At 36.4% G+C, this 23,981-nt stretch overlaps 1 protein-coding gene across 13 annotated transcripts in view; it reads right to left on the bottom strand.

Annotated features, from left to right (window-relative positions):
* Positions 1 to 23,981, bottom strand: part of TBC1D32 (TBC1 domain family member 32) — a 71,945-nt gene that overhangs the window by 13,745 nt on the left and 34,219 nt on the right. For all 13 annotated transcript variants that reach the window (XR_008436449.1, XR_008436451.1, XR_008436452.1 and 10 more), the window contains exons 24-28: positions 18,150 to 18,272; positions 16,759 to 16,867; positions 15,120 to 15,213; positions 9,251 to 9,376; positions 2,318 to 2,401 (exon numbers count right to left, since the gene is read on the bottom strand). Coding sequence is in view for 10 of the 13 variants with exons in the window: in XM_053974174.1 (XP_053830149.1) it covers positions 2,318 to 2,401; positions 9,251 to 9,376; positions 15,120 to 15,213; positions 16,759 to 16,867; positions 18,150 to 18,272 (536 nt within the window). In the remaining 3 variants the exon portion in view is untranslated. The remainder of the gene's footprint in view (positions 1 to 2,317; positions 2,402 to 9,250; positions 9,377 to 15,119; positions 15,214 to 16,758; positions 16,868 to 18,149; positions 18,273 to 23,981) is intronic.

Below are 23,981 nucleotides of genomic sequence, written 5' to 3'. Positions count from 1 at the left end.
ATAAATGGGTTTGTTGAAACCTTGAAAAAATGATGACATTTTCACAAAACGTTTCTGTTACACTGAACTGCAATTTGCTAACAGAAAGAGCAAGAGGCTATTTTAGGAACTTCGTATCCCTAATATATAATGCATGGTATTTTACTGCTACAGCAAATTTCAGTTTCTTGCCATTTTTTTACCTATTACAGATAGACATCAATGATTTGGTTGTCAATATTTCAGGGTTTATAAAGGAGAAAGAAAAAATAAAAGCAAACTAGAAATTATTAATTCTAGAAAGAGATCATTAACATATATACATATTCAGTCATCTGAATAAACATCACAGCAGTATCATTGCTGCTAGCAGAAAGTAAACTTCACGTAAGATTTGTGTTACTGCTTATAACTGAACATTGATTGCAACTGCATAGTGTTTTATCAGATATTTTATCCTTCTCTCTTATCTTGAAAATGGTAGCAACCCAATCTAATTTAATTTTTCCATATTTGCAAATTTTATAAGAGACTGAAATCCTGAGGGGTTCCACAGCAGATGGATGACTGTGTTATTCTAATTACAACTAGCTACAGGTTTACAAGGCTGTCATTTTTTTTAAATAATCAAATTCTAATTTTAGGAAACATGATAAATGCTGAATATCTATGTGCTCTGCTGAATCCACCTTCATGAAAAATGTGACTTTTCTTCATTGAAATGAAACAACTATTACAAATTGGCTTTCAATTCCTCAGACCAAAATTTTAGGAAAGAGAATGGTGGATACATACAATTGCCAAGTTCATGTTGGCTTACTTAAGATGTGGAGCTAGAAAGATGTTACCTTCTAACAACTTGTTAGCTTAACCTCATACAGAAAAATGTCTCTACTGTAACTAGTTTTAGGATTTAGGTTAGATGGCTCTTACAGGAGCATATGAAAAACACACTGTGAAATAACATGGCATTCAATAATTCCCCTTGAAGAAATTGCAACACTTCATAAAGACTACCAGAAAACCTTGGGAAATGTACAGAAATCTGGCCAATCGTTATTCAATCAGTGAGAAATCTAATTTTAAACAAATAAGATCTGATAAAGATTTGAGTGTGTTTTGTTATCCCTTTGGTACAAACATAGGAAGCATAATGCATTCTGGTTTCTCAATGTGCATTACCCTCCCTTCATAGGAAGGCCACACTGTTTATTTTATGATGTAAAAAAGAACCCAAAACGAAAATAATTTTAGCTATATGACCAATTCTTAAAATCACACCCTTTTACTGTTTCTGAGTAGAATTAGAATATGATCACAGATTCAGTTTTAGAACCAGACTTTTGTTTCATGTCAGTCAGCATGAATTTATTGGCCTAAACTAACTTTCCTGGCTAACCCTTATTGCTATACCCATCTGAAAAAGGTGCTATGAAGTTTTAAGAACTATTTTCCTATAAAAGTTAAAAGAAACCTTTGATGAAACATGGTGTTTGCCTGAGCATCACTCTTTCCTAGGCTGGAGAATTCTTCACAAAAGAAGTCTGTGATAATGTTGCTGCTGACAGGGAAAGAACTCAGTCCTCTGCCTACCTCTTACCACCAGATTACTGACTATCCTTGAGAAGACTTCTTATTCTCTCATTTCCAAGCTTTTCTTCACTAAAGCACATGGACTATCAAAAGCATTTGCACATGAAAACTGTTCATTAGATAACCTGCTAAATGTTGGAGCTTTTATTTGATAACTGAACAGGCAAACTTATCCAGAATTAATGTCCAATAGAGCCCGTGTAAGACCCCAAAAAAAAAAAACCCTCATTAAGAAAATACAAAAATAAATATTAGACAGAGTTGGTTTATCATTAAAAGAAAATCTTTAAGCCTACTGCTTCTCTTTAGAGATCTTTCACAGTGGATGGAAGCACTTAGCTATCATAATGAAGGAAGAGCAGGATTGCTGTCTTTGCTGGGCCAGGCATCCATTCGGAGGATGCAGATTGCTTAGATCATCTTAAATATTTATGCCACCAGCTTTGCAAATCATCTATAATAGGTGCCAACAAGTACTCTGAATCGCACCCTCACCTGTTCTGCATCTTCATCTTTCCATTATTCGTACAGAAATATGAAAGCCCATCACTAATAATTATCTATTCTGCTCACTCGAGAACATAATTTTCTTCTCCAAAGTGAGGTGTTTCCCAGCAGTGAAGCAATGAGTTTCTCAGCTGTTAAAGAACATTTTAAACAACCCCAAAATGATACAGATACATTTAGAAGAAAGGCAATTTAAATATGAAGAAGCTGCATGGAAATAAATTATTAGGAGACTGACCTTTATAGCTTCCCATGCTGAAATAACAATCTGTTCTGCTTTCAGAAAGATGTGACACGAACTTTTCAATTAATTCTGCCAAAACTGCAAGAAGTAAAAACCCATTAAAAAATTTGAGGCAACAAACAAAATATGGAACTATGTCACCTAACTAAATGACAATATGTAGGAAAGGAAAGCTATTTAAATTCCTGCATATTTGTTCATATTTTTATGGGGGAACAACTCAAAACATGCATTGCACTTTTACATTCCTAACACCATTCCTAACTTAAATTAAATTTTAATAGCTTTACTGAGAATCTATTCAGTGTAAACAGAAAGAGAATCTCATATTATCTTTATATCCTCCAAGGATTACTTCAGAATTTGTTAGATGGTTTCAATATAAAATGAAAATTAACTACAATTAAACTATAATATCTTACCACATCTGTCTGTGTATGGAGACAGGAAAGGAAAACAATATAACAAACAAACCACAAAACCAACCAACCAACCAAATACCCCAAATAAACCCAACAACCCACATAGAATAAAATGCTGACACCATCCCAAAATTATGCTAACAAAAGCACATGAAGTTTAAGGGCTGTTTCCAAAAAAACTCAATATAAAACTACCTATGCCATCACAAGATAAAAATTCTTCTCTTAAATGTATGCAATAGGAGTATTTAATTTGGGAAATTCTGTATTTAATGATGACCATAATGTTCTTCTTCAGTTCTTGCTATGGAACTTTGAGTCTGAAGATACTGCATAGCTAAGTCTGATGCTAACATCTGTTCACTGTGGAGGAAATCTTATCTCCCACCTTGTTAGGATGTTAGCCAGGAAGTTCGCAAGACCTCTCGGTGACAATTACCCACACTGTCCCTGACTCCTCAATTCTGCAAGTCTGAGGCTATGGCAACTGTACCCATGACACCATACAAGTTTAAACAAAGATTACGAGGAAGCCTTTACACAAACTGCACAGAGGAGGACCATATGAGGTAAGCCATATTAGGAATTTAGGATAGCAACAATGAACTTCTTTTATAAGTAAATGCTATCCTAAAACAGCTGCTGTTGGCTCCTTAAATAGGATATAAAGCATACAGATACACATACTGATACTTCTCACAAGAATGCAAAGCAAGGTAGCATATTTAGAGAGTAACAACTGCTGCCATCTGTGGGATTTCCTGTTTAAAGACCATGTTACCATTTCCCTGGCAGTCCTTCCAGTTAGTAGCAATGAAGCTTCAGCTCCTGTTCCCTCATTCTTGCACATAACTCCAGGCACCCACTGCCCAGGTGGATTTGCTGGTTTTAAACTGAAGAGTTCAAAGAATCATAGAATGGCAGGGGTTGGGAGGGACCATAAAGAACACCACTGGTACCAGTACCACTACACTGTTTTTGCAGACAGTGGCAGGAGCAGCTGAAGCAGCACAAGTGAGGCAGAGCAACGACACATACTGGAGGTGGCAATGGAGAAAGCTAGAAATCTCCTGAGCTAGCCATGATACAAGGAAAACTGACACAAGCAGTTAAAGAGCAGTGCAAGCTCTTTTGGGAATGAGGAGGAGAAGAAAGACAGAACCTCCACCCACTCCACTCTGATGCTTGTTATGCCAGAAAAATAATGAAGAAAAAGACATAATAAAGATAATTAATTCTTCTTCCAATTATTTTAACCGAACATACTGACATTAAATCACAAATTTTTTTTGTCTTGATTAATTGCCTGAAACATTTACAGAAATTACACCGAATGAGTCCAAAAAAAGTTTTTAAAAGGTTGTGTTTCGGTAATGCTAAAGAAGTCTCACTACAACAGCTAAACATGAATTTACAGTTAGAGTTCCAACTCCAACAGTAACAAAATTAATTTTTCATTGCAAAGGACTACTAAATTAAGACTAAAAACCTACACATGTAATTTATATTCTTATGCACTCTTATAGTGAAAAAAACCTGCTAATTAAATATAACACAGCTACTTTTAATCATGGATAATAAAATACATGGGGCTAAAAAAAAGCAATATACTTTACAGAAGAGTAACAATTCATTCTTTTTTTAAAGAATATACAACTCACTAATCCTCACTAATATGCTTAGTGGAATTTGGCCCACAAACAATATAACAAATATTTGTGTAAAACGAGCAAATGTGTCTATTCCTGAATCTGTAGACAGCAAAAAGCAGAAATTGGACATTAAATTTGTGACTAGTTATATATTTACTGTATGACTATTAGTGCAGTGATTACCAAAATATGCCATACTATAATAATAAATGGGAACTATGTTAAGACTAAAATATCCCATAATTCAGAAAATTTAAAACCAAGTTGGGACATCGTACATTTCTTCTCTTTTTGTCATAAGGCAGCCACATGCTTGACCTAGCAGGTGAATACTTCGATTCAATGCTTGAGTTAACAGAAGTGAGAGTTCAACTGCTAAGCAATATTTTGAAACTCAAGCACTAAATTATTTCCACCATTTGAAAGTATTTATCTAAGTGCCTATAAGGATCTTTGAAAATATTTTCATCAAGTTTGAGAGACAAAGACACACAAGAATATGTCTCAAAACACATGTGGTTAATAAATAAATAAATGGTTTTCACAGGACACTGCCTTTTCCAAAGGAATGGCCATGTGAAATGACGAGTAGCTATTTTAATTTTTTTCTTTTAATACTACATCATTTAGCTGCCATTTGGACACCACTGTAGAAACTGGTTCAGTGATTCTTCATTTAACTGTAAACTAGACAAAAGACATTTAGGAAGGTTCATTGTACAGTACAGTCAGTATTGCTGTAAAAGTCCAAATATTCAGGTAAAGTTTATGTGGCCTACCAACACAGTGAAAATGTTGATTTTCTTAAATTATGGTAGCTTGGCTGGATTAGTATTGAAGTTTTTAAGAGTCTAGAAATAATCTCATGGAAATTTAATTCTTACACACAAAATAAAGAGAATTTTAATTTAGGTGCGTGTAATCATACACAAAATAAAGAGAAATGTTTTTAAATTTCTTAAATTACTGCAGTATGGTTATAAAACACCTACTTTCCTCCAGGGTTTTCTTTTTCCTTGAAGAAGTAGTGTACAAAAGGAAGGTAATTGCAACAGCTTCAAAACTGCATAAGAACACTGCTTTAAAAAAAGCATGTGGTTAAAACTGTTTTAATAGGTAACAACCATGAGCACTAATCTAATTCCTACTCTGAAAGTTTTAAGTCAAACGGTCAAAAAATGCAAAAAGCATCAGACCTTTTTAAATCCTCTAATATAACTACTCTTACTGGATCACATTCTATGATCCAGATGTTTCAGAGGAGTTTAAAAGAAAATACAAAGGATTTTTTTTTAACAGCAGTTCTGCTCTCAGGCACAAGGTGTAACTCTTGGGGACGATCCTGTGCAGGACCAGGAGTTGGACTCAATGATCCTTGACGGTCTCTTCCAACTCAGCTGAGTGGAAGGGATTCTGTGATTCTGTGACTTCTGTTAGAGGCTAGAAATTCAAGAGTGAAAATCTTGGACAGATTACTTTTTTGCAAGAGTAGTGTCAGAAATTTTTAACTCCATCAACCATACTTCAGTTTAATAAGTATATGAAAAACAGAGTTAGCAATTCCATTATTGATGGCAACAACAAGAAGGACTTTCAATTATTGTACATTAAAATGACAGATGAACAACCTACATTTTCTCTGAAAACAAGATAATAAAAATTCTGACAGTACTTCCATTAGAGATGAACACTGCATATGTTATATCAATATACAAGCATTTTCTTTATTAATGTAAAAAACAGCCCCTCAAATCCAAACCAAATCTTTACACACTTGCACACACATTCACATGCACTCACATGCCACTGCTTACATTGGCTCCAAAGTGATTTGGGGGTCAGAAGAAAGAATTTCTGATTTGCAAATTGTTCTTTCTGCATGACAAAGACCCACTGTTTCACTCAAATTCTAACAGAAACTTCCTTGGAAAATCAAGGACATAAAAATAAAACCACAAACATCTAATTTGTATTATTCTAAAAGCTTCTTTTGAAAATACAATATCATCATTTTGTTATCCTGAACTAAAAACACTACGACAGCATACAATAGTCATGGGTTCTTTATCCTATGGGGAAAGTCCTGAAGTTAGTTTCAATTTTTTGTTGCAATTGCTAAAGGCTGCGGCACACACATACATCACAAACAATGACACTGCCTCAAAGGATCATTGTATTTTTTGTCAACATGTTTTGATAGAGCTATCTCAGATGATGCAGAGTTCACAAAACATTAAAGGATTCCAGAACACTGTGTTGACTGTAACCACTCTGCTTCCATCAAACATTTCACTTATAAAAGCTGGAGAAAATTCCTATGTTTTACAGTAAGTACTCACATGCAAGTTCAAGAGCTGCTATTTTTTCTTTTCTTGGTTGGTTGGTTTTTATTAAGAAAAAAATATTTGGAGGTAAATTAATAGGCCCTAAAGAATACTGGAGATCTAAATCTAGATCCTCAGGGAGATAGGTGATGGAAAATCTGAAAGACTCTATGGAGCAAGTAATTTTATCTGAATTTACTATCCCTACCCACATCACATATGAATATAAAGCTTGAGAAGAACAGGATTTGGGGACAGACTATCTCACTATGAAGAGAAGAATGTGAGCATATAATTGATATGATCTCTGCAACACCCTTAATTTATTTTGCTTTGGGTTTAAAGTCTTCTGAAAGGGGAGAGGAATAAGGATGTTGAATCTGCCCAGAAGTCAGATGCTGATACAATGTTAACTGGGAACAGATGAAAAAAAAAAGTTGCTGGAATGGAAAACAACAGAAATGCCTTCTGCTGTACCTGAAGGACAAAAAGGAGAAGACAATTGAAAAAGGCATGGCTAAAATAGTCAAGGTGAGATTCTGGTCCAAGAGAAAAAAAAAACCCAAAAACCACAAACCACCTCTCAGTAATGTGAACTATCTGAACATGAGCTATGCTAAGCCTAGATTCATACAGAGTAGTAACTTTCTTTATATATCTAAGCTATTGTTCAGAGGAGTTGATTTGCCTGCTTCTTTTTCTGCCAAAGCTTAGATGCCAATACACAGAAAACTCTTTTCTAGATGTACTAAAGACACTTGAGGGAGGCCAATGAGTAGTCCAAAATAAGCCAAGACATAACCTGACCAAAGGTTCTCCCCATGGTTCTCTAGCTGATAAGGGACCCAAAGAAAACAAGGAGCTATACACCCTAACACCCACAGATCTGTGGCATCCTTATGGAAGGAATGACTGGAAGAATGTCTTTGTCATAGCTTATTGTGCTTAGAAAAACACACTGTAGGACCTGTTTGTCTACAACGTTTTTCTTTTAGGAGACCGAGAAAAATCCCAGCCTTTCAGTCTTGATGCACTAAAAGACATGCTGGCCTGAGGAAGGTTTGTATCTCCTTTTAGCAGTTCAATAAAGCCTTTCAAAAACCAGATCTTGATGTTTGAGCACAGAAATTACTTAAAAGCTACAGTCAGAGGTGATGCTTTAGCAGAGGATACACTAGTCTATGGACATCCCAAAAGCAATGCATTACCAGAGCATTTAGCACAAAGGTATTGACCAAGTCAATGGGAGAGTAATCAACGTGGGAAGGGTGAATTAGAGATATTGATACTGTACAGTTTGGTCAAAATTTTTTTGATAGAGCTCAAGTAGGTTCTATAGATTCAGCATCTGATAATCCTGACACCAGATCACTGAATATTTTTAACAAATCAATTTTCATTACATTATACAGTCCTTGAATCTAATGTTATCTTTGCTCATTATTTTCTGGTTTAATTCCTGTTAATGTCAGTCCCCCTTAGAATGGGCCCAGCACAGAAAGCACAAGTGTACATCTTTGTTCTGTAAACCATGGAGATTGCTTCATCTGTAACTATAAAGAAAGCTTTGATTTCTGGGCATCTGGACTGAAGTCTCTCATTCCTCTGAAATTTGGGAGAGCTTCATATGCTGCAAAAGATACACAGCAGCACAGCTGTCTCTTGTAAAACGGATTCAGTGAACATTATGTTGTCTCAAACCACAGAGCTGCAGATATTTTGCTGCTTCTGAAATATCTCCAAGCAGATACAGAACATCTGAAGAGCTTTCCAACAGCCAGTTTATTAAATGCTTATCTAAATAACATAAAAGGAAACCTTGGGCACCTGTAAACAAGTTAGACTACATACTGACCATAATCAGAATTCCTATGCGAATGGAACCCAGCAATTTCTGAGAACATCTTCCTTCTTTATGGCTATACAAGCTTATATGATATCACAAGGGAATTATTATGTCTTACGTCTGATGATTTATCATATGGTGATCTGTGTTTTTGCTATGGCTGCTTTGGTTTTTTAACTGAACTATAGCAATGCTCCTACATGATCACACTGTTCATTAGAAATGCATATGAAAATTAAGAAAAACCTGAATGAACGGGTTCTTTGATGTTTAGTATGGCTTAATTCTGACATTTTTTTACAGAAATTGCCCATTAATATAATTTCCCAACCCACGTTAACTCATTCATTAATCTCTAAGAAACATCTGTTTTCTTTCAGGCTTTCTTTTTCATTTTCTCAGTATCTCAATAATGGACCCTTTAGAGATCTGGAACAAAGACTTGTATTTGAGCTGTCAAATTTCACTGACAACATAGAGGGATAACAGCTGTAAAGAGAAAAATAGGGCATAAAATGCATAAACCTTACTTTTTTGGGAAAACCCCATTGAAATAGTTTTCATAACACAAAATTACGGACTACTTGTATAGATAACGTACTCCTCAATAAAAAAATAAGAAGAGTTGCTTGTTAGTGTTCTTTTGTCTGCTTTCTTTGTTAATCTTCTTAAGTCATACTTACTTGGTCCACTGATGCTATCTGGTCTGGTTTTCATGACTTTGCAGAAGTGTTTTCTACAAATTTCTGCCCACCCAGCTGGCTTCTCTGGACTTTTTAAAAGTTTTAAGAGCTTGTCAAGATCTTTATCTAGAAAAAATGCAAAATTAGAGTTATTCTATAATGATCATACACTGACAGAACAGTTTGAGTTGAAAGGGACCTGAAATATCACATAGCCCCAACTCCATTGTCACATGTATTTTTGGCAGACCTCATAAGAAAAGAACACATAAATATGCCTTTTCCTAAGACAATTAAACTGGAGAAAAAGCTGATAGCATTCTGCTTCATACAAAACATTCTATTTACTGATGGGATTTTGTGCTTATTTTGGCTGGGGTAGAATTAATTTTCTTCACAGTGGCTGGTATGGGGCTATGCTTTTGGATATACTAAACACAGAGCTGTTAAACTAGAGATGTTCTAGAGATCTGTGTAAGCAGAGCTTCCTTTTCTGCTTTCATACTGCTACCCTGGCAAGGGGGTTGGTGGTGCGTGGGAAGCTGGGAGGAGACACCGCTGGGACAGGTGACCCAAACTGACCAAAGGGCTATTTTACACCATACGATACGCTCTGTATATTAAGTGGGGGGAAGAAAGAGCAAGGGGAGGAAGATTCTGAGTGATGTTGACATGATGACAGTTGACATGGTGGTGTTCAGTCAAAGGCTGGACTCAATGACATCTGAGGTCTTTTCAAATCTAATTGATTCTGTGATTGTGTTTGTCTCCTTAAATAACCATTACAGGTGATGGGGTCCTGCTCTCCTGCAGATGGGCTGAACACCTGCCTGCCACCTGGATGCAGTGAAATAATTCCTTCTTTTGCTCTGTGTGCATGGCTTTTGCTTTTCTATTATACAATCATAGAATAAGCAGAGTTAGAAGGGACCCATCAGGATCATCAAGTTCAACTCCTGGCCCTATGCAGAGCACCCCAAAAGTCACACCACGTGCCTGAGAGTGTTGTCCAAACACTTCTTGAACTCATAAAGGCTTGCTGCTGTAACCATTCCCCTGTACCAGTACCCAACCACCCTCTGGATGAATAGCATTTTCCTGATGTCTAATCTTAACCTCCCCTGACTCAGCATCAAACCATTTTCTCAAGTCCTGTCAGTGACCACAAGAGTGAAAAGATCAGTGCCTGCCCCTCTGCTTCCACTCGTAAGGATGTTGAAGACAACAGTGAGGTCTCCCCTCAGTCTCCTCTTCTCTAGGCTGAACAGACCAAGTGACCTCAACCACTCTGCATAAGGCTCCCCCTTCAGACCTTAACTATCCTCGCTGCCGTCTTTTGGACACTCTCTAACAACTTAATGTCTTTTTTATGTTGTGGTGCCCAAAACTGCCCCCAGCACGCAAGGTGAGGCCACTGCAGCGCAGAGCAGAGCGAGATAATCCCCTCCTTGCCCAGTTGACAATGCTGTGCCTGATGCCCCCCAGGACACAGCTTGCCCTCCTCCTGGCTGCCAGGGCACTTGGCAACTACCAGATTACTTGGTTCCCAGAGTACTTGATGCTGCTATGAAATATTTTCTGGCCATCTGGAAGGAAAAAAAAAAAAAGATGGTACCTGACACAAAGCAAATGCACATGTATTCACTCCAGCTGTGTACAATCCCTATGCAGTTCAACCATTACCATTATTTATTTTTCATGTTTCTGAGTACTTTGCTTGTTAAATAAAGTTTTTTCCATTTCTCTCAAAGATTTTTTCTTCTTAACTGGTGGGGGGAGGGGCCACTTGAATCTGCTTTCTAGAGGGACCCCTTTGGAGAGTTCCTCCCTAAATTTGCCCTAAACCATGACAAGCGTCAACAATTGTTTGAGCCAGTCTATGGATATTTGCTGTTACTTGTACTTCTTTATAGCATTTCTATGTCAAAGCACTCTTCTCAAAGGATCATATTCTTTTAAGATTATTAGAATATTTTCAACAGAATGATGATTTTGCATTTATTTTAAGCTCATCTAAAGACCTTAATGATTTTTAATTAGTAGATTGTATCCCTGTCATTGGAATTTATTATATGATACATAGCATTTCAAAACAATCTTATTATAGTAACTTAATGATTAACATTAATAATGACTTCAAATTAATTAACCTGAAATTTCTTTGTTTTCCTCAAATAAATAAGTCCTCAGTATCTTCCCAAATAACACGCAGTGATGCTTAGAACAGCTTACTTGTGAAAATTTAATGTGAAGAAGGATTTAACTCTTACAGTATTATCAGTATGATTTCTAGTTCTTTCTCTGCCCTTTTTTGTTATTTCTGAAACAGTTGAGTACTGAAGAAAATCCTAGAACTGCAAAGACACACTCCTCGATACAAGTTAAATAGTTATTTTACTTCTTCAAGGATTGTAGTAATTCAGTTTGGCAGACAAGGATCAGAGACTACAAGCTGAGACTTAATCAGTCAGCGTACCAGAGACCCATGCAACCAGCACACTGTGGTGCAGTCATGTATTTAATATATCCAGTACAAACTGAAACTGGTATCATACGGTGGAAACTTACTGCGGCTTATTTTCTTCCAGGTAAACCACTTGCTTCCCTTAACTTGTCATTAAATGTTGACTATCCCTTCTGCCAGGAGGTCATTACAGTACAAAAAAAAACCTTGGGGTTTTTTTGGAATGACAATTGCTTCTAAAAACTCATGATATCAAAAAAATGTCAGCTTGCTTTCACAATTTAGTAGGCAACTATTACTTGCCCAACAGTATTACCTTGTAGCTGAAACTTAAGCAACAACACAGTTCTGGGCTATACATATTATGTGTTACTGAGGGCAGGCTGTCACACTACCACTAGAGGTATTCTAAACACACTAACATCAAGAAATAGAAGTCCTGCTTTTATTTCTTCTCTTTTCTGGTTTGTCACTAAATGAGTTCACTGGTTATCCTAAATTAATGACTTGAATTTTATTTTTTTCCTGGAAAAATACTAGACCTCCTGAATGATGTGAAAGCTAGAAGGTGAGGGAACAGGGGAAGGAGAAAAAAAATAGAAAGAAGAGAAAATATGAGGAAGAGAATGACTAAGACCTTCCTCTACTGATGCTAGCAAGCTTTTAAATATGGTCATGATTGAAAAGAAGCTAATGTCAATTTAATTAATCTGCTGCACTTCTGCTCTCTTCTTCATATATGTTTATATTTTGCCATCCCATCCCTTACTTGTACTTACTTTGTGCTAGCATTGGTTGATCCGTGTAATCCCATGGAAAAAAAAAAAACCCAAACCCCCACATTTACTAGTTTATGAAGCTATGAAACTGCACTATAAATAAGCTACACTTCCACACATGTATGAAATCTGAACCACTACCTCATAATAGCAAGTTTAAATTGGTCTCCCTTTTCTAAAAGATGCTGCTTTATAATTCTTCAAATAATTCTTCAGCTAGCTTGTTTAGATCTTCTAAAGCAAGTAAGACCCAGAAAAATTTATCAATGTTTTATAAAACATAAGAAATACAACAAGCCCCTTCTCATCTGACTGTGCTTTGTGGCAGAAGTGTTTTTCTGTGATTAATAACTAAGATCTGTAAATCCATGCATATCTTACTCAAAATCTAAATTGAGAGATGAATAACCTGACTATAATTTATTTGACTAGTACAGAAAACCAAATCCATTTAGAGATATATAATTTAGGAAACCTCATGTGCATTTCTCGTAGACCTTACTACTCTTTCATCTTTTTTTAATTATGTGAACTTAAAAGTAAAAGGCAACAGACTTATACATGAATACCACGATAATTATAAAAAGGAGTACAAGTCAAAGAAGTGTAGGTTATTAAGGCATTTAGGTGACATTATAAGAGATAACAGGAAAGATAATACGGCTGATTCTTTCACAGAGAAAATTTTTAAAAAACTTAAAGACATTGTAATACCAAGTATTACAAAAAAAGAATGAAATCAGATTAAAAAAACAAAACCAAACAAAATAAACAAGTAAACAAACAAACAAAAAACCCCCAATAAAACCAAACCTGAAACATGGCAGCAAGTTCCCATTCAAGTTAGAAGTTTAAACAAAGAACTCAGAGAACAGTGGCTGAGATAAATTATCAAAATACTTTTGATAAGAAATAACCACAGATTTTTTTGTACCAATTCTGGAATGTATGAGTTCAGAAGAAAATAAGATTAATGAATAGTGGGGTACCCAAGTTTAAAGAAATGTTAAGCAGTGAATGCATCATTGCAGGACATTTACGGACAATATTCTTCAGCCGAAGTCATTATCATAGTGCTTAAAAATACAGTTCAGATATTCCCCATTTTCTATTCATGGTCCTGATTTCTTTTTTTGCAAGCACTACAATAGAAATTTATGAACTTCATTATTTTAATTTTTGATCTATTTATTCTAATGCTTTCTTTCAAAATAACTTACACATCCTGAAAGCTTCAGTCTGGCAAGTTCAGTGGTTTGTTATTTTTTTTAACCTAGTACTGAAATAGAACACTTTCAGTGGTTTATTTCCCTTTTATTTTCAAACAACAAACATGAAATATTTTGACTCCACTACCAAATGTTCTGTTCATTTTGAAATTATATAATCTTTACTTCAGTTACCTTTAACATCAAAAATGCCATTCCAAATCAAAATATTTATTTGACTTCAATTCTTCATCAAACTCATTTGTAAACCTTTGAAACTTCATTTCAGCAAATTTACTGTTAGCCAAAGTTTTACCCAAGTTTTCTTAGTTGGCTGTCATCCACAAACGTGACAACTGTAATATCTATTTTATTAGCCCACTGGGTAATGATGAGCAACAGAATTATTCTGAACAAGAGAACCAAGGGAGCCTTTGAACATGTTCTGAGAATAGTAATAACAATACAATATGTTTTTCCAACCCAAGAGTGACACTACTGCCTCCTCGAAGACACCCACTTTACCATTACCTGATTCTTGTCTTATGAAACTTACCTTGGGAAGCCTGGAATAGTATTACAAAAGCTAAGATACAGAAAATTCCTTCTTTTCTAACTATATGGCCTTTCCTCTGGTCAGAGCAGGAAATCACCTTTCAATTTTTTTTTTCCCCCAGATATATACAAACAGACTATTTTATAGTCCACAGTTAATGTAGAATTTCTATCACTTCTGTAAATCTGTCTCTGATAAGGAAATTCACAATTTCTAGCAATTCATCTCAGGGATATAGTAAACATGAACAAATACGATGAATTATTTATTTACCAAGCCATTCATCGGATTCTTTTGCATTGTCTATGCAAACTAAAACCTTAGAAAAGTTTCTCTGTGTGAATTAAACTGCTGTGCCTAGGTAGTTCTTCAAAGGATTCTTCAGTCTGTTCACATTCCAAATTGATGTTCAATGTGGAAGCCAACTATCCTAAGCTCTGTCTATTTCACACACCACCAAGCTCAGTAAACACAGGGATGTGAATCACGAGAATAGTGTACTAAGAACTCTGCAGTTTAAGCAAACTGTCTTGCTTCAGTTACTAGAGACATGATATAAATGTACCTTATGCGTCACCCACCAGAGACAAGCCAGGAGGTTAATCTTGAACTGTGCATAAGAATTAGATTACCAAACAGCTTTGTAGACTGACAGTTGCACAAAGCCAGACAAGCAAAACCAAACCAACTTATTTAGCTACAATTGCAGCCAGCACTGAAATAACCGTAAGTACTTAATGAGATTATGATCACTTGGATGTGAGGGTGGGGAGCAGGGTGCAGGGAGGAAGGAAGAAGAAATTTTTTAAATTGACTGAGATACTTGCATGCAATCTACACTGCTTGCACACTTTCTACGTACCTTGTCTGAATTCAGCTTTCCTAGGAATTTCTGCAAGATAGCACTTTGGCACAGGGAATGATGAAAACATTGGCCAAGGATATAGCCCACTGCCCTAGAAACAGAATCAGAAAGAAATTAATTTAGCAGAAACATTAATAGTTTTTTCTCGATTAACACACAAAAGTACAGCTCCCAGAATTACTGCCTATGCACCAAAATTGTTTGATACTACAATTTCCAATGAGATGTGCTATAACTAAAAAAAAAAAAAAAAAGATAGAACACTCAAAAAGCATTTGAGAATATAATTTTTATGGTGTATATACCACTGACAGTTTTGATTTTACAGTTCCTTTTTTTCAACCACAAAGGAAATTGCAAGTTTTATAAAAAATATTAAAAAAGAAAGCCCCAAAAACTACTAAATTGCATTTCCAACTTTATACATTGATTTAGGTGTCTCTGTTGTGCTGACAGTAATCTGCATTTCATCTTTATGAGACTGACAGCCAGTGAGAAGTAGAACATTTAAAGAAGTTGCTTAACAAACACTCCTTTGTTAGAACATTGATGAAAGCTCCAGGTATTAGATACTGCATATGAAAACTCAAGAATGGAAAAAATATCAAATAATACCAAGAAAAATGGAAAGCTAGTAAGGGAAACACAGAAATATAAAATTAAAAAAAACCCAAACAAATTGTATTCGCTTAAAAGTAACATTAAAATGGAGCAAAATAAATACGTCGTCTGAAGGTAGTATGTCCTAGGTACATGACAATCCCCAGATAGTAGGAGCAATATGTTTGCTCAGTATATCACTTCTTTAAAATATTAACACTTCATAAAGATAAAGGGGCCTGGTGTTAAATATTTTTTCACATGCTGAATTATCCGCAAAAATGTTCAGTTAATGAAGGCAGAAGTTACAGAAATGTTGCATCCCGGACTTTGGGTTTAGGTCGGGGTTCTATGTGCGTTAGCAAATTCTGTGTACCCCCATGTATCCCCTGGGTTTCCCCCTGCGGTGGCCGATTCCCGAGCTGCCTTACCATGCGGGCCTGGCTCCCATCCCCCCTGTCCCTGCCTGTGGGTCCTTCCTTGCTGTTACCCCTCCCCCGTGGCCGGGGCCGCCCCGGACCCCCGGCGCTGCCCCTGCCGCCTCCGCATTGGCGCCTGCCTTCCACACCACACGCCCCCAGCCCCGGGCCCCGCCGCCGCCCCTGCCCTGCCCCTATTGGTTCCCCCGGGCCACGCCACACCCTGGGACCACCCCAGTGCCATCCCCTACTGCATCCCTATTGGCTTCCCCAGACCATGTGAGACCCCCCCCTGCTCCACCCCCCCTTAAAACCCCCACGCAGCCGAGGCCATGCGGCCATATTCCCCAATACAGGGATTGGGAGCACACCAATAAAATGCTCTCAGCTCCTGCCACAGGGAATTTGGTCCTTCCTTCACCCCCTTTATTGAGGTCCCTTGTGCGTGGCGGTAGAAGCAGCCGACCCACCTTCCCAGAGCGCGCGGTGCCCGGCAGCAGCGGCGGGACTGGGACCGGAGGAGCCACGGTGCCCTGCCAGGCATGGTGGCTGCTCCAGAGCCAGGAGAAATAGCAGAACGCTGCACAGAAAGAACCTGGTAAACTTTCAGTTCTAACCTTATCTAATTCTCTCAAAGGCAAAGTCCTTTCCTGTGGTCCTCCGATCAGATTAATCCTTACAAGAACATGGTTTCTCTCCACTGACAGACCATCAATTATAAAAACTCTGTGGGGAAAAAACCCAAACAAAACACAACAAACCTCCAAAAATTAGAAGTTTTGATTTACTGACTGTTTGATTCAGAAAACTTAAAGAAGCAAGAATATTTTGAGAAACATACCAGAGTTAAAACACAGCCTGGAATACATATTGGCATAAATAAACAGAAACATGATGCATTTTGAGATATCTCCGAGCATTGCTCTTTGTGCTACCCTACCTACTACTGATTAGAAAAAAATGAGCAATTACTGGACCAAAAAGAGTAGAAAATCTCAAAAATTTTCTTATGTCACATAAAAATTATATAATTAGGGCAGTGACAGTTAATGGACCATAAAAATTTGCTCCTTATTTGGCCTGCCAGTATATTTCTGCTGTCACAAATAAGCAGAGTTATTCATTACTTGAAACAGAAACACCTTGCTGTCTTGAAGTCACTGTGCAGCCCAAGTACAAAATTTCTGAAAGCAGTAACATCCAGTTTTTATTCACCAAGTTTCTTAATAAATGTCTTGCCTTTGTAGGGAAATAGCAGCTTTCATCTTCAAATAGGAAATAACTATCATTTTCACCCAAACTGTTTGACTTACATTCTGTAATGGTCCCATATAAAAAACAGTAAGAGGAAAATACTTAAAACTCAGCATGCTGTGAGAAAGGAAAAAATGTCAGTAACTAAATGAATGTCTGCTTCTGTCCCAAAAATGCCTTTTTCCTTTTGAAAGGATGCACTGTAATTTTATTTAGAAGACAGCAGTGGAAGGTCACAGAAGCTGGAGAGTTGACTAAGTTACAAATAAACTGCTGGAAAGTTGACAAAGCTACAAACCAAACAATAACAACAACAACAACACTCCCCCATTAAAAAACATAAAGTACTGATGATGCCTGAACATTAAAACAATACCCTGATTTTATATTAAATACATAACATTAATATATATATATATAAAATTAAAAGGCATACTTACATTCACAAGTTTTAAACACTTTTCATTTTAGAAACAACTTAAGAGTTGTTCTGATGATTAAAAAAAGAATTGCTTTTTTATTTCTTATACTTTTGGGGTGATTATGGGAGAAAGAGAAGGCTATTGTATCTTGCCGATTGTATCTTTTCATAATTTAAAACTGCTGACAAACTGCATATAAGGAAACTTATGGACATTAGAAACCAGCTTAAGTGACAGCATTTGTACATTTAAAGCTACTAAGACATTCACAAATTTGTTCTCAGAAGAAGAGTTTGACAGGTAAAATAACATTTATATCATTCACTTCTTACCCTGGTCCTTCTGAAGTTTCTGTGACATTTTCCTCCTGAGCAGTTAGTAAAACTTGTGACACTTTATACTGAGTCTCCAAGAGTAAAAGGGTATTGAGCTCACAGCACAGCACATTTAACAGCCTGCAGAAGGACACATTGAAATGGTAGCACATCAGTCAGGACTCCAGTAATGCACAGAAAGACAAGGATGAACATTTTTATGAGATCTTGCAATGGAAAGGGAGAGGATGAAAAAACAACAAAAAAACCCACTTGAAGTGTCTGAAAAAACTCATACACAACTAGGTCAGGAACACTCGTTTATATCCTTTTTAAGCACTCAAGTGGCACAACCTTAAGCAAACAGGGAATGGTTCCCAACAGTTTTTTTGTGTTTGTGTGCACTGAACAACCAGAGAAAATACACACTGGTCAGCTCAGTCTGCTTTTGAGTTTACATCACAGTGTAACAAAAATGATACAGGCTTAGTAAGACATTCCATGTGAAAGGTAAGGAAATTATACAATAATAGGCTAATAAAGCAAGTCAGAATTAGGTTGTCTGAAAGGGAAGGAAGGCAGGGAGTTATAAAATATCTTTCATTTAGAAAAGAGGCTTTTAAGCCCTTCTGTATAATCACATTTAACTCAGTTCAAAAGCAATAAAATATTTAACATGTAACATAACCAACAAATCTGCTGGGTTAGGTTTTTTCAGAGAAACAAAAACGGTAAATGAAATTAATAACAAGAAGTGCACAAGACAGTACATTATATACAATTTTCTTTCATAACTTTGGGGCAAATTAACAGGGTAAGTACTCCAATATATTTTCATATAAATCTGAAATAAAGCAATCCAAATCATATTATTACTTTTTCTTTTAACTAATCAATTTACTCTAAGACAACAATAGAATAATTTCATTGAGGGACTCCAGTTCAAGGAAAACAATGTAACTAAACATTCTTGTTACTGGTTTTATTTCCTGTTTTAACACAGTCATAAAATGCAACATAAATTAAGGCTGATCAGCATTATATTTTGCATTCACATAAGATTTTATATGAACTAGAAAATATACTGTTTTAAATTCATAGTCTGTTAGTCAAAGCTTATTTTCTTCCGTGTAATTCCTAATATGTTTCTACTGACAATAGCAAAAATTCATAAGCCATTCTCTCAATTTAATACCTGCAAATTCATACAGTTGTGGCCAAGGATTAAACAGCCAAGATGAGAATATGTCTCGGTTTTTTCCTGTTGTTTTTTAAACAATTTGATCTTTTCAGTTTTAGTACTCTTCAACATTATTTCTTTTACATTAATTATTTTGTGACATCAATTTGTTCTCAGCACTTTTCTAAATCACAGAAGAAGAAATGACAGTTCAACTATATTTTTTATTATTATTTAGAAGAAAAAAAACAGAAAAGAGCACTGAAACCATTATGAAGATGTATATTTTTTTCTGTGAAGTACAATAAATGGCAAAGACCTGTTTCCAGCAGCTTAAAACCACTTGGGAGAAGACTACTAGCTGAGAATGCTGTAAAACATCATCTCCTCTGGTATGCAAGACAGAGTGGGAAAAAAAAAAAAAAAAACCAAAAACAAGACCAACCAACCAGGAGCAAATAAAATTAGGTAGATAAAACAGTGGTAGAAAAAATGATGAAATATACAAGATCTAGTGTGAGCAGCTGCTGCTTGGGCATTCAAATGAAATTTTCACCTATATAGAAACATACATTTTAAAATGCTATTATTGAAGAACAGGTTATTTGGTTAATTGTAATATTCCATTAATTACTATCCAACGTCATAAATGTGCAGACTAATGTTTCCAATTAAAAAAAAAAAAGAAAAACACATTTTATAGTAAGTATATTTGTAACCATGCTTGAATACAGCTATGGAGTGTTTCTTCTTTTTTTGTTTGTTTTTGGAACATAAGAATTGGAATCAGACTCCCCATTTCAATGCCTCATCTATAAGAAGTACATGCTTATGAGAATGTATAAAACATTACAGATATAATACAATAAGATTAAAGCATACATTTTTGAGATATGTTTTTAAATTTTCTTTAGAAAGCAGAAGACAAATTCCCAACCTGAATACTGCTGAAAATTGGGAGATACACTTTGAAGAAGTTCTTGTACCTGGGAAGAATCCAATGCAACAATACAGGCTGGGGACCAATCAGTCAGAAAGCAGCTTTGCAGACAAGGACCTGGGGGTCCTGATGGTCAATAGTTTGAACATGAGCCAGAAACATGCCCTTGAGGGCCAACACCATCCTGGGCTGCGTAATGAAGAGTGCTGCCAAATGTCACTTGAGGGAGGCGACCCTGCCCTTCTACTGGTTCTGGTAAAGTCATACCTGGAGTGCTGGGTCTAGTTCTGAGCTCCCCAGATGCCATGCATGACATGGATGCACTGGAGCAGGTCCAGCAAAAGGCCAAGAGGACGATTAAGGCCTGGGCCATCTGACATAGGGAAAAGCAGAGAGAGCTATGACTGCTCAGCCTGGAGAAGAGGATCCTCAGGGGAGATCCTGTCAACGTGTATAAATATCGAACAGGATGGTTTGAAAATTGAGTCAAACTCTTCTCAGTGATACCCAGTGAAAGGACGAGATGCAATGGGCATCAATTGAAAGACAGGAAATTACATTTTAATATACTGTCATGGTGGTAAAACAGTGGAACAAACTGCCCAAAGATGCTGCAGGATCACCAGCCTTGACAATATTCTAAGCCAGACTGGACACAGCCCTGAGTAATGCTCTGTAGTTGAACCCACTTTGAGCAGAGCAGTTTTACTACGCAATCTTCCATCTCCCTTTCAATTATGATTATATAATTCTGTGATCACTACTAGTAAGATATACCATACACCCAAGAACATACTGCAATGCATATAAAATAAAAGATTATCTGAAAGCAGTCCTTTACAGAAAGGTAATTTCAAAGAAATTCATAAATACCAAAATACATATCATAGTTGTGAAAATATGCTAGGAATAAGTAATTTTGTTCTGAATTCTGCATTTCCTGCCTTATCCATTTTTCTTGAAAGGTGCTCCTGGATTCTACCACTTCAACTACACTTTCACAACTAATACTTCACTGCAGAAATCCCTAATCTAAAAGAAAGCATTCTAACTAGTTTTTTTGTTCCACAGGCTATCTCCTTGGTTTTGGTATGTGCAATCATAATGACTTATTTAATTATGACACAACAAAAGGTCCTTTGTGAGGTATAAATCAGCTAGTAAATAAACCTTGCTAACTTTTATGCTGTCTCTAAATTTTCTTGGCTGAAAATAATATAATAAACTGCCCATGATTTACTCAGAGTTGCTAAAAATACATATTATGAGGATAGCTTATTAACATCTCGATATTTTTTTCTAGGAGTTCCTTTTAAGAACACAGAGTATGTTCATTGTTCTTTTTCCCAATGTCAAACCATGTTTCCCTCAAACAGGACCTTTATTATGGTAAACCCGATTCTATTTTTCTGCAGTTCCCACTACACCACCATACACTATTCTTCCTTACTTTCATAATATATGTTCTTTCCAAAGCCACTCTGATGTTCTGTCCTCATTTCAGGCATATCTGCTAATGCTGAGGTGGTGGTGAAAGATGCAAGATACTATTCTTGAACACAGCAGCTGTAACAGTCTGTGGTGGATCGACACCAGTCAGCAACTAAGCACCCACCCTGCTGCTCACTCCCTTGCTGCTCGTGCCTGGCCAGTCTCCAGAGACCTACAAGACCAACCTCCAAGCCCCTCAGTTTTTATTACTGAGAGGGATGCTATATGGTATAAAACCATATAGCATCCTCTGGTCAGTTCAGATCAGCTGTCCCAGCTGTTTTCATTCCCAACCTCTTGCACATTCCTAGCCTACTTGCTGGGTAATGTTGATAAAAAAGAAAGCCCTGTTGCTGAGCCATTGCTTGCACAATGTCAGTGGAAACATGCTGTGTTATCAATACTCTTTTTGTCCCAAATTCAAAACACAGCACCTATGTAGGGTGCTATTAAAAAACTTAACCCCAATCTGTACATAGTCCAGAGAAACAAGATAAAATCTTATGCTATAAGCAGCACAAAATTTCCATCATATAGAAAAAAAGAAAGCAGCTCATCCAAAGTAAACTCTACTACAATCTCAGTAATAGATGTGTGCATGCAGCATAAAATGGCCAACTAAACACAAAATGCTTACATCTCTGCTATAGACAGTGACACGATGCTGAAATAGAGGACTAAACTGGTCTTTAGTAAAAGGTTTTCTTTTGGCTTGTAGTTACTGCCTTCTACAGATATAGGCATGGCTGAATCAGGCCAGTGCAAAAGAAATAGCATGATATTTGTAGAGAGCTCAGCTGTGGGACAGTGTAAGATGCTTTTTTTTTTTTCATCTCTCAGGAATAAATATTAAAAACTGAAGAACAATAACACAAGACCTGGAACCTCTTTACTGTAGCAGGACCTCCTTTTCACTAAATGACTATGTACAACAAAAATGAAATCCAAAGCCAAACTTGCCTTAAACAATTCCAGTGTCATCATCATGGGTGACAGTCTCAAAACATTTAACATCAGAGCTTACCATAACAATTTGATTTATTCTTTATTATGCTTTGAGTAAGAGCCTAAGCTTCAATGAGAATGTGGATCCAAATACTGAATGGCAATTATTATCAAGTGCCAGACCAGTAGACAGAGGCAATGGTTAATAAAAATATCCTAAAGAAGGCAAAAGCTACTCAGTGTTGGAACACAAAGGGCATTTGGAAGCTTCAGCCAAGCAAAGCTTTGCACACTGCCTTTGCAAACTGAACAGAACACATTAGCAATGAGCAGATATAGGTTGCCTCTGCACTTGGTCTAGCTAAAGCATTGAGGCTTCTAATTGTTCCACTGAGGGCAATGCATGGTTTTGAAAAAAAATACGACTTTCTGGATACAGGAGTTACACTTTTGGTGCCTGTGGCCCTGGAAGCTACTACCTCAGGGCAGTCATGTTTCTCCCAGAAAGAAAACTCAGGGACTAATATATTCCTTACAATGTTTTCCACAGGAAAAGATTTTCAAAAGAGCGCCTACACCATTTCAGCTACCCAACATAGCTACAAATGACATGTAATGTGACTGCTAATGATAAAAAGTTTTCCCAGCTAAACAAAAGTGCTTTTCATGAGCATCACTTGCCAGTCTAGAGGACTCAGACGTGAAGAGTTTTAATTTCCCTCAGTTAAGTAAAGAAAAAAAAGTCAACAAACAAGTGACATCTGATCACAGAATCTACTGTTCTTATTTTATTAATAATTATTTGTTTTAAATGAATAAACCTAACAAACTTCTATTAAAGTATATGTTAGCAAAAAATTGAATTAACTGTGTAATTACATGATCACAGATAATGTGGAAGCATTCTCACATAATCCTGTTGCAAATCCCCATCACTAGTAGTCACTGTTAATCCAGACCCTGTCCCCTTTTACCTTTGGATTCTGCTACTCATAATGCTTTTTGAGAAAGGGAGACTAAATATAAACAGCATTGTGTTGCAATCATTCAAATCACACATTCGCTTAATTAACAATACACATAATGCAAATACATGGAATTAAGGAATGATCTATTTCATATGCTGAGGCTAGCTCACTATTAAAATGCAATTATATAAGGGGGTTGTTTACAATGCAGTTGACAAAAGTAATGGAGAAGAATGCAGGGGTGTTTATTATTTGTATTTCCTAAACTCACCAAGTTATCTTTTGCCTATCACATTTTTTTTTCATTTAATTCATTCACCTAGACT

This window comes from Vidua macroura, chromosome 3 (assembly GCF_024509145.1).
Source record: "Vidua macroura isolate BioBank_ID:100142 chromosome 3, ASM2450914v1, whole genome shotgun sequence".
Lineage (NCBI taxonomy): Eukaryota > Metazoa > Chordata > Aves > Passeriformes > Viduidae > Vidua > Vidua macroura.
This window is presented reverse-complemented; position numbering and strand designations above follow the sequence as displayed.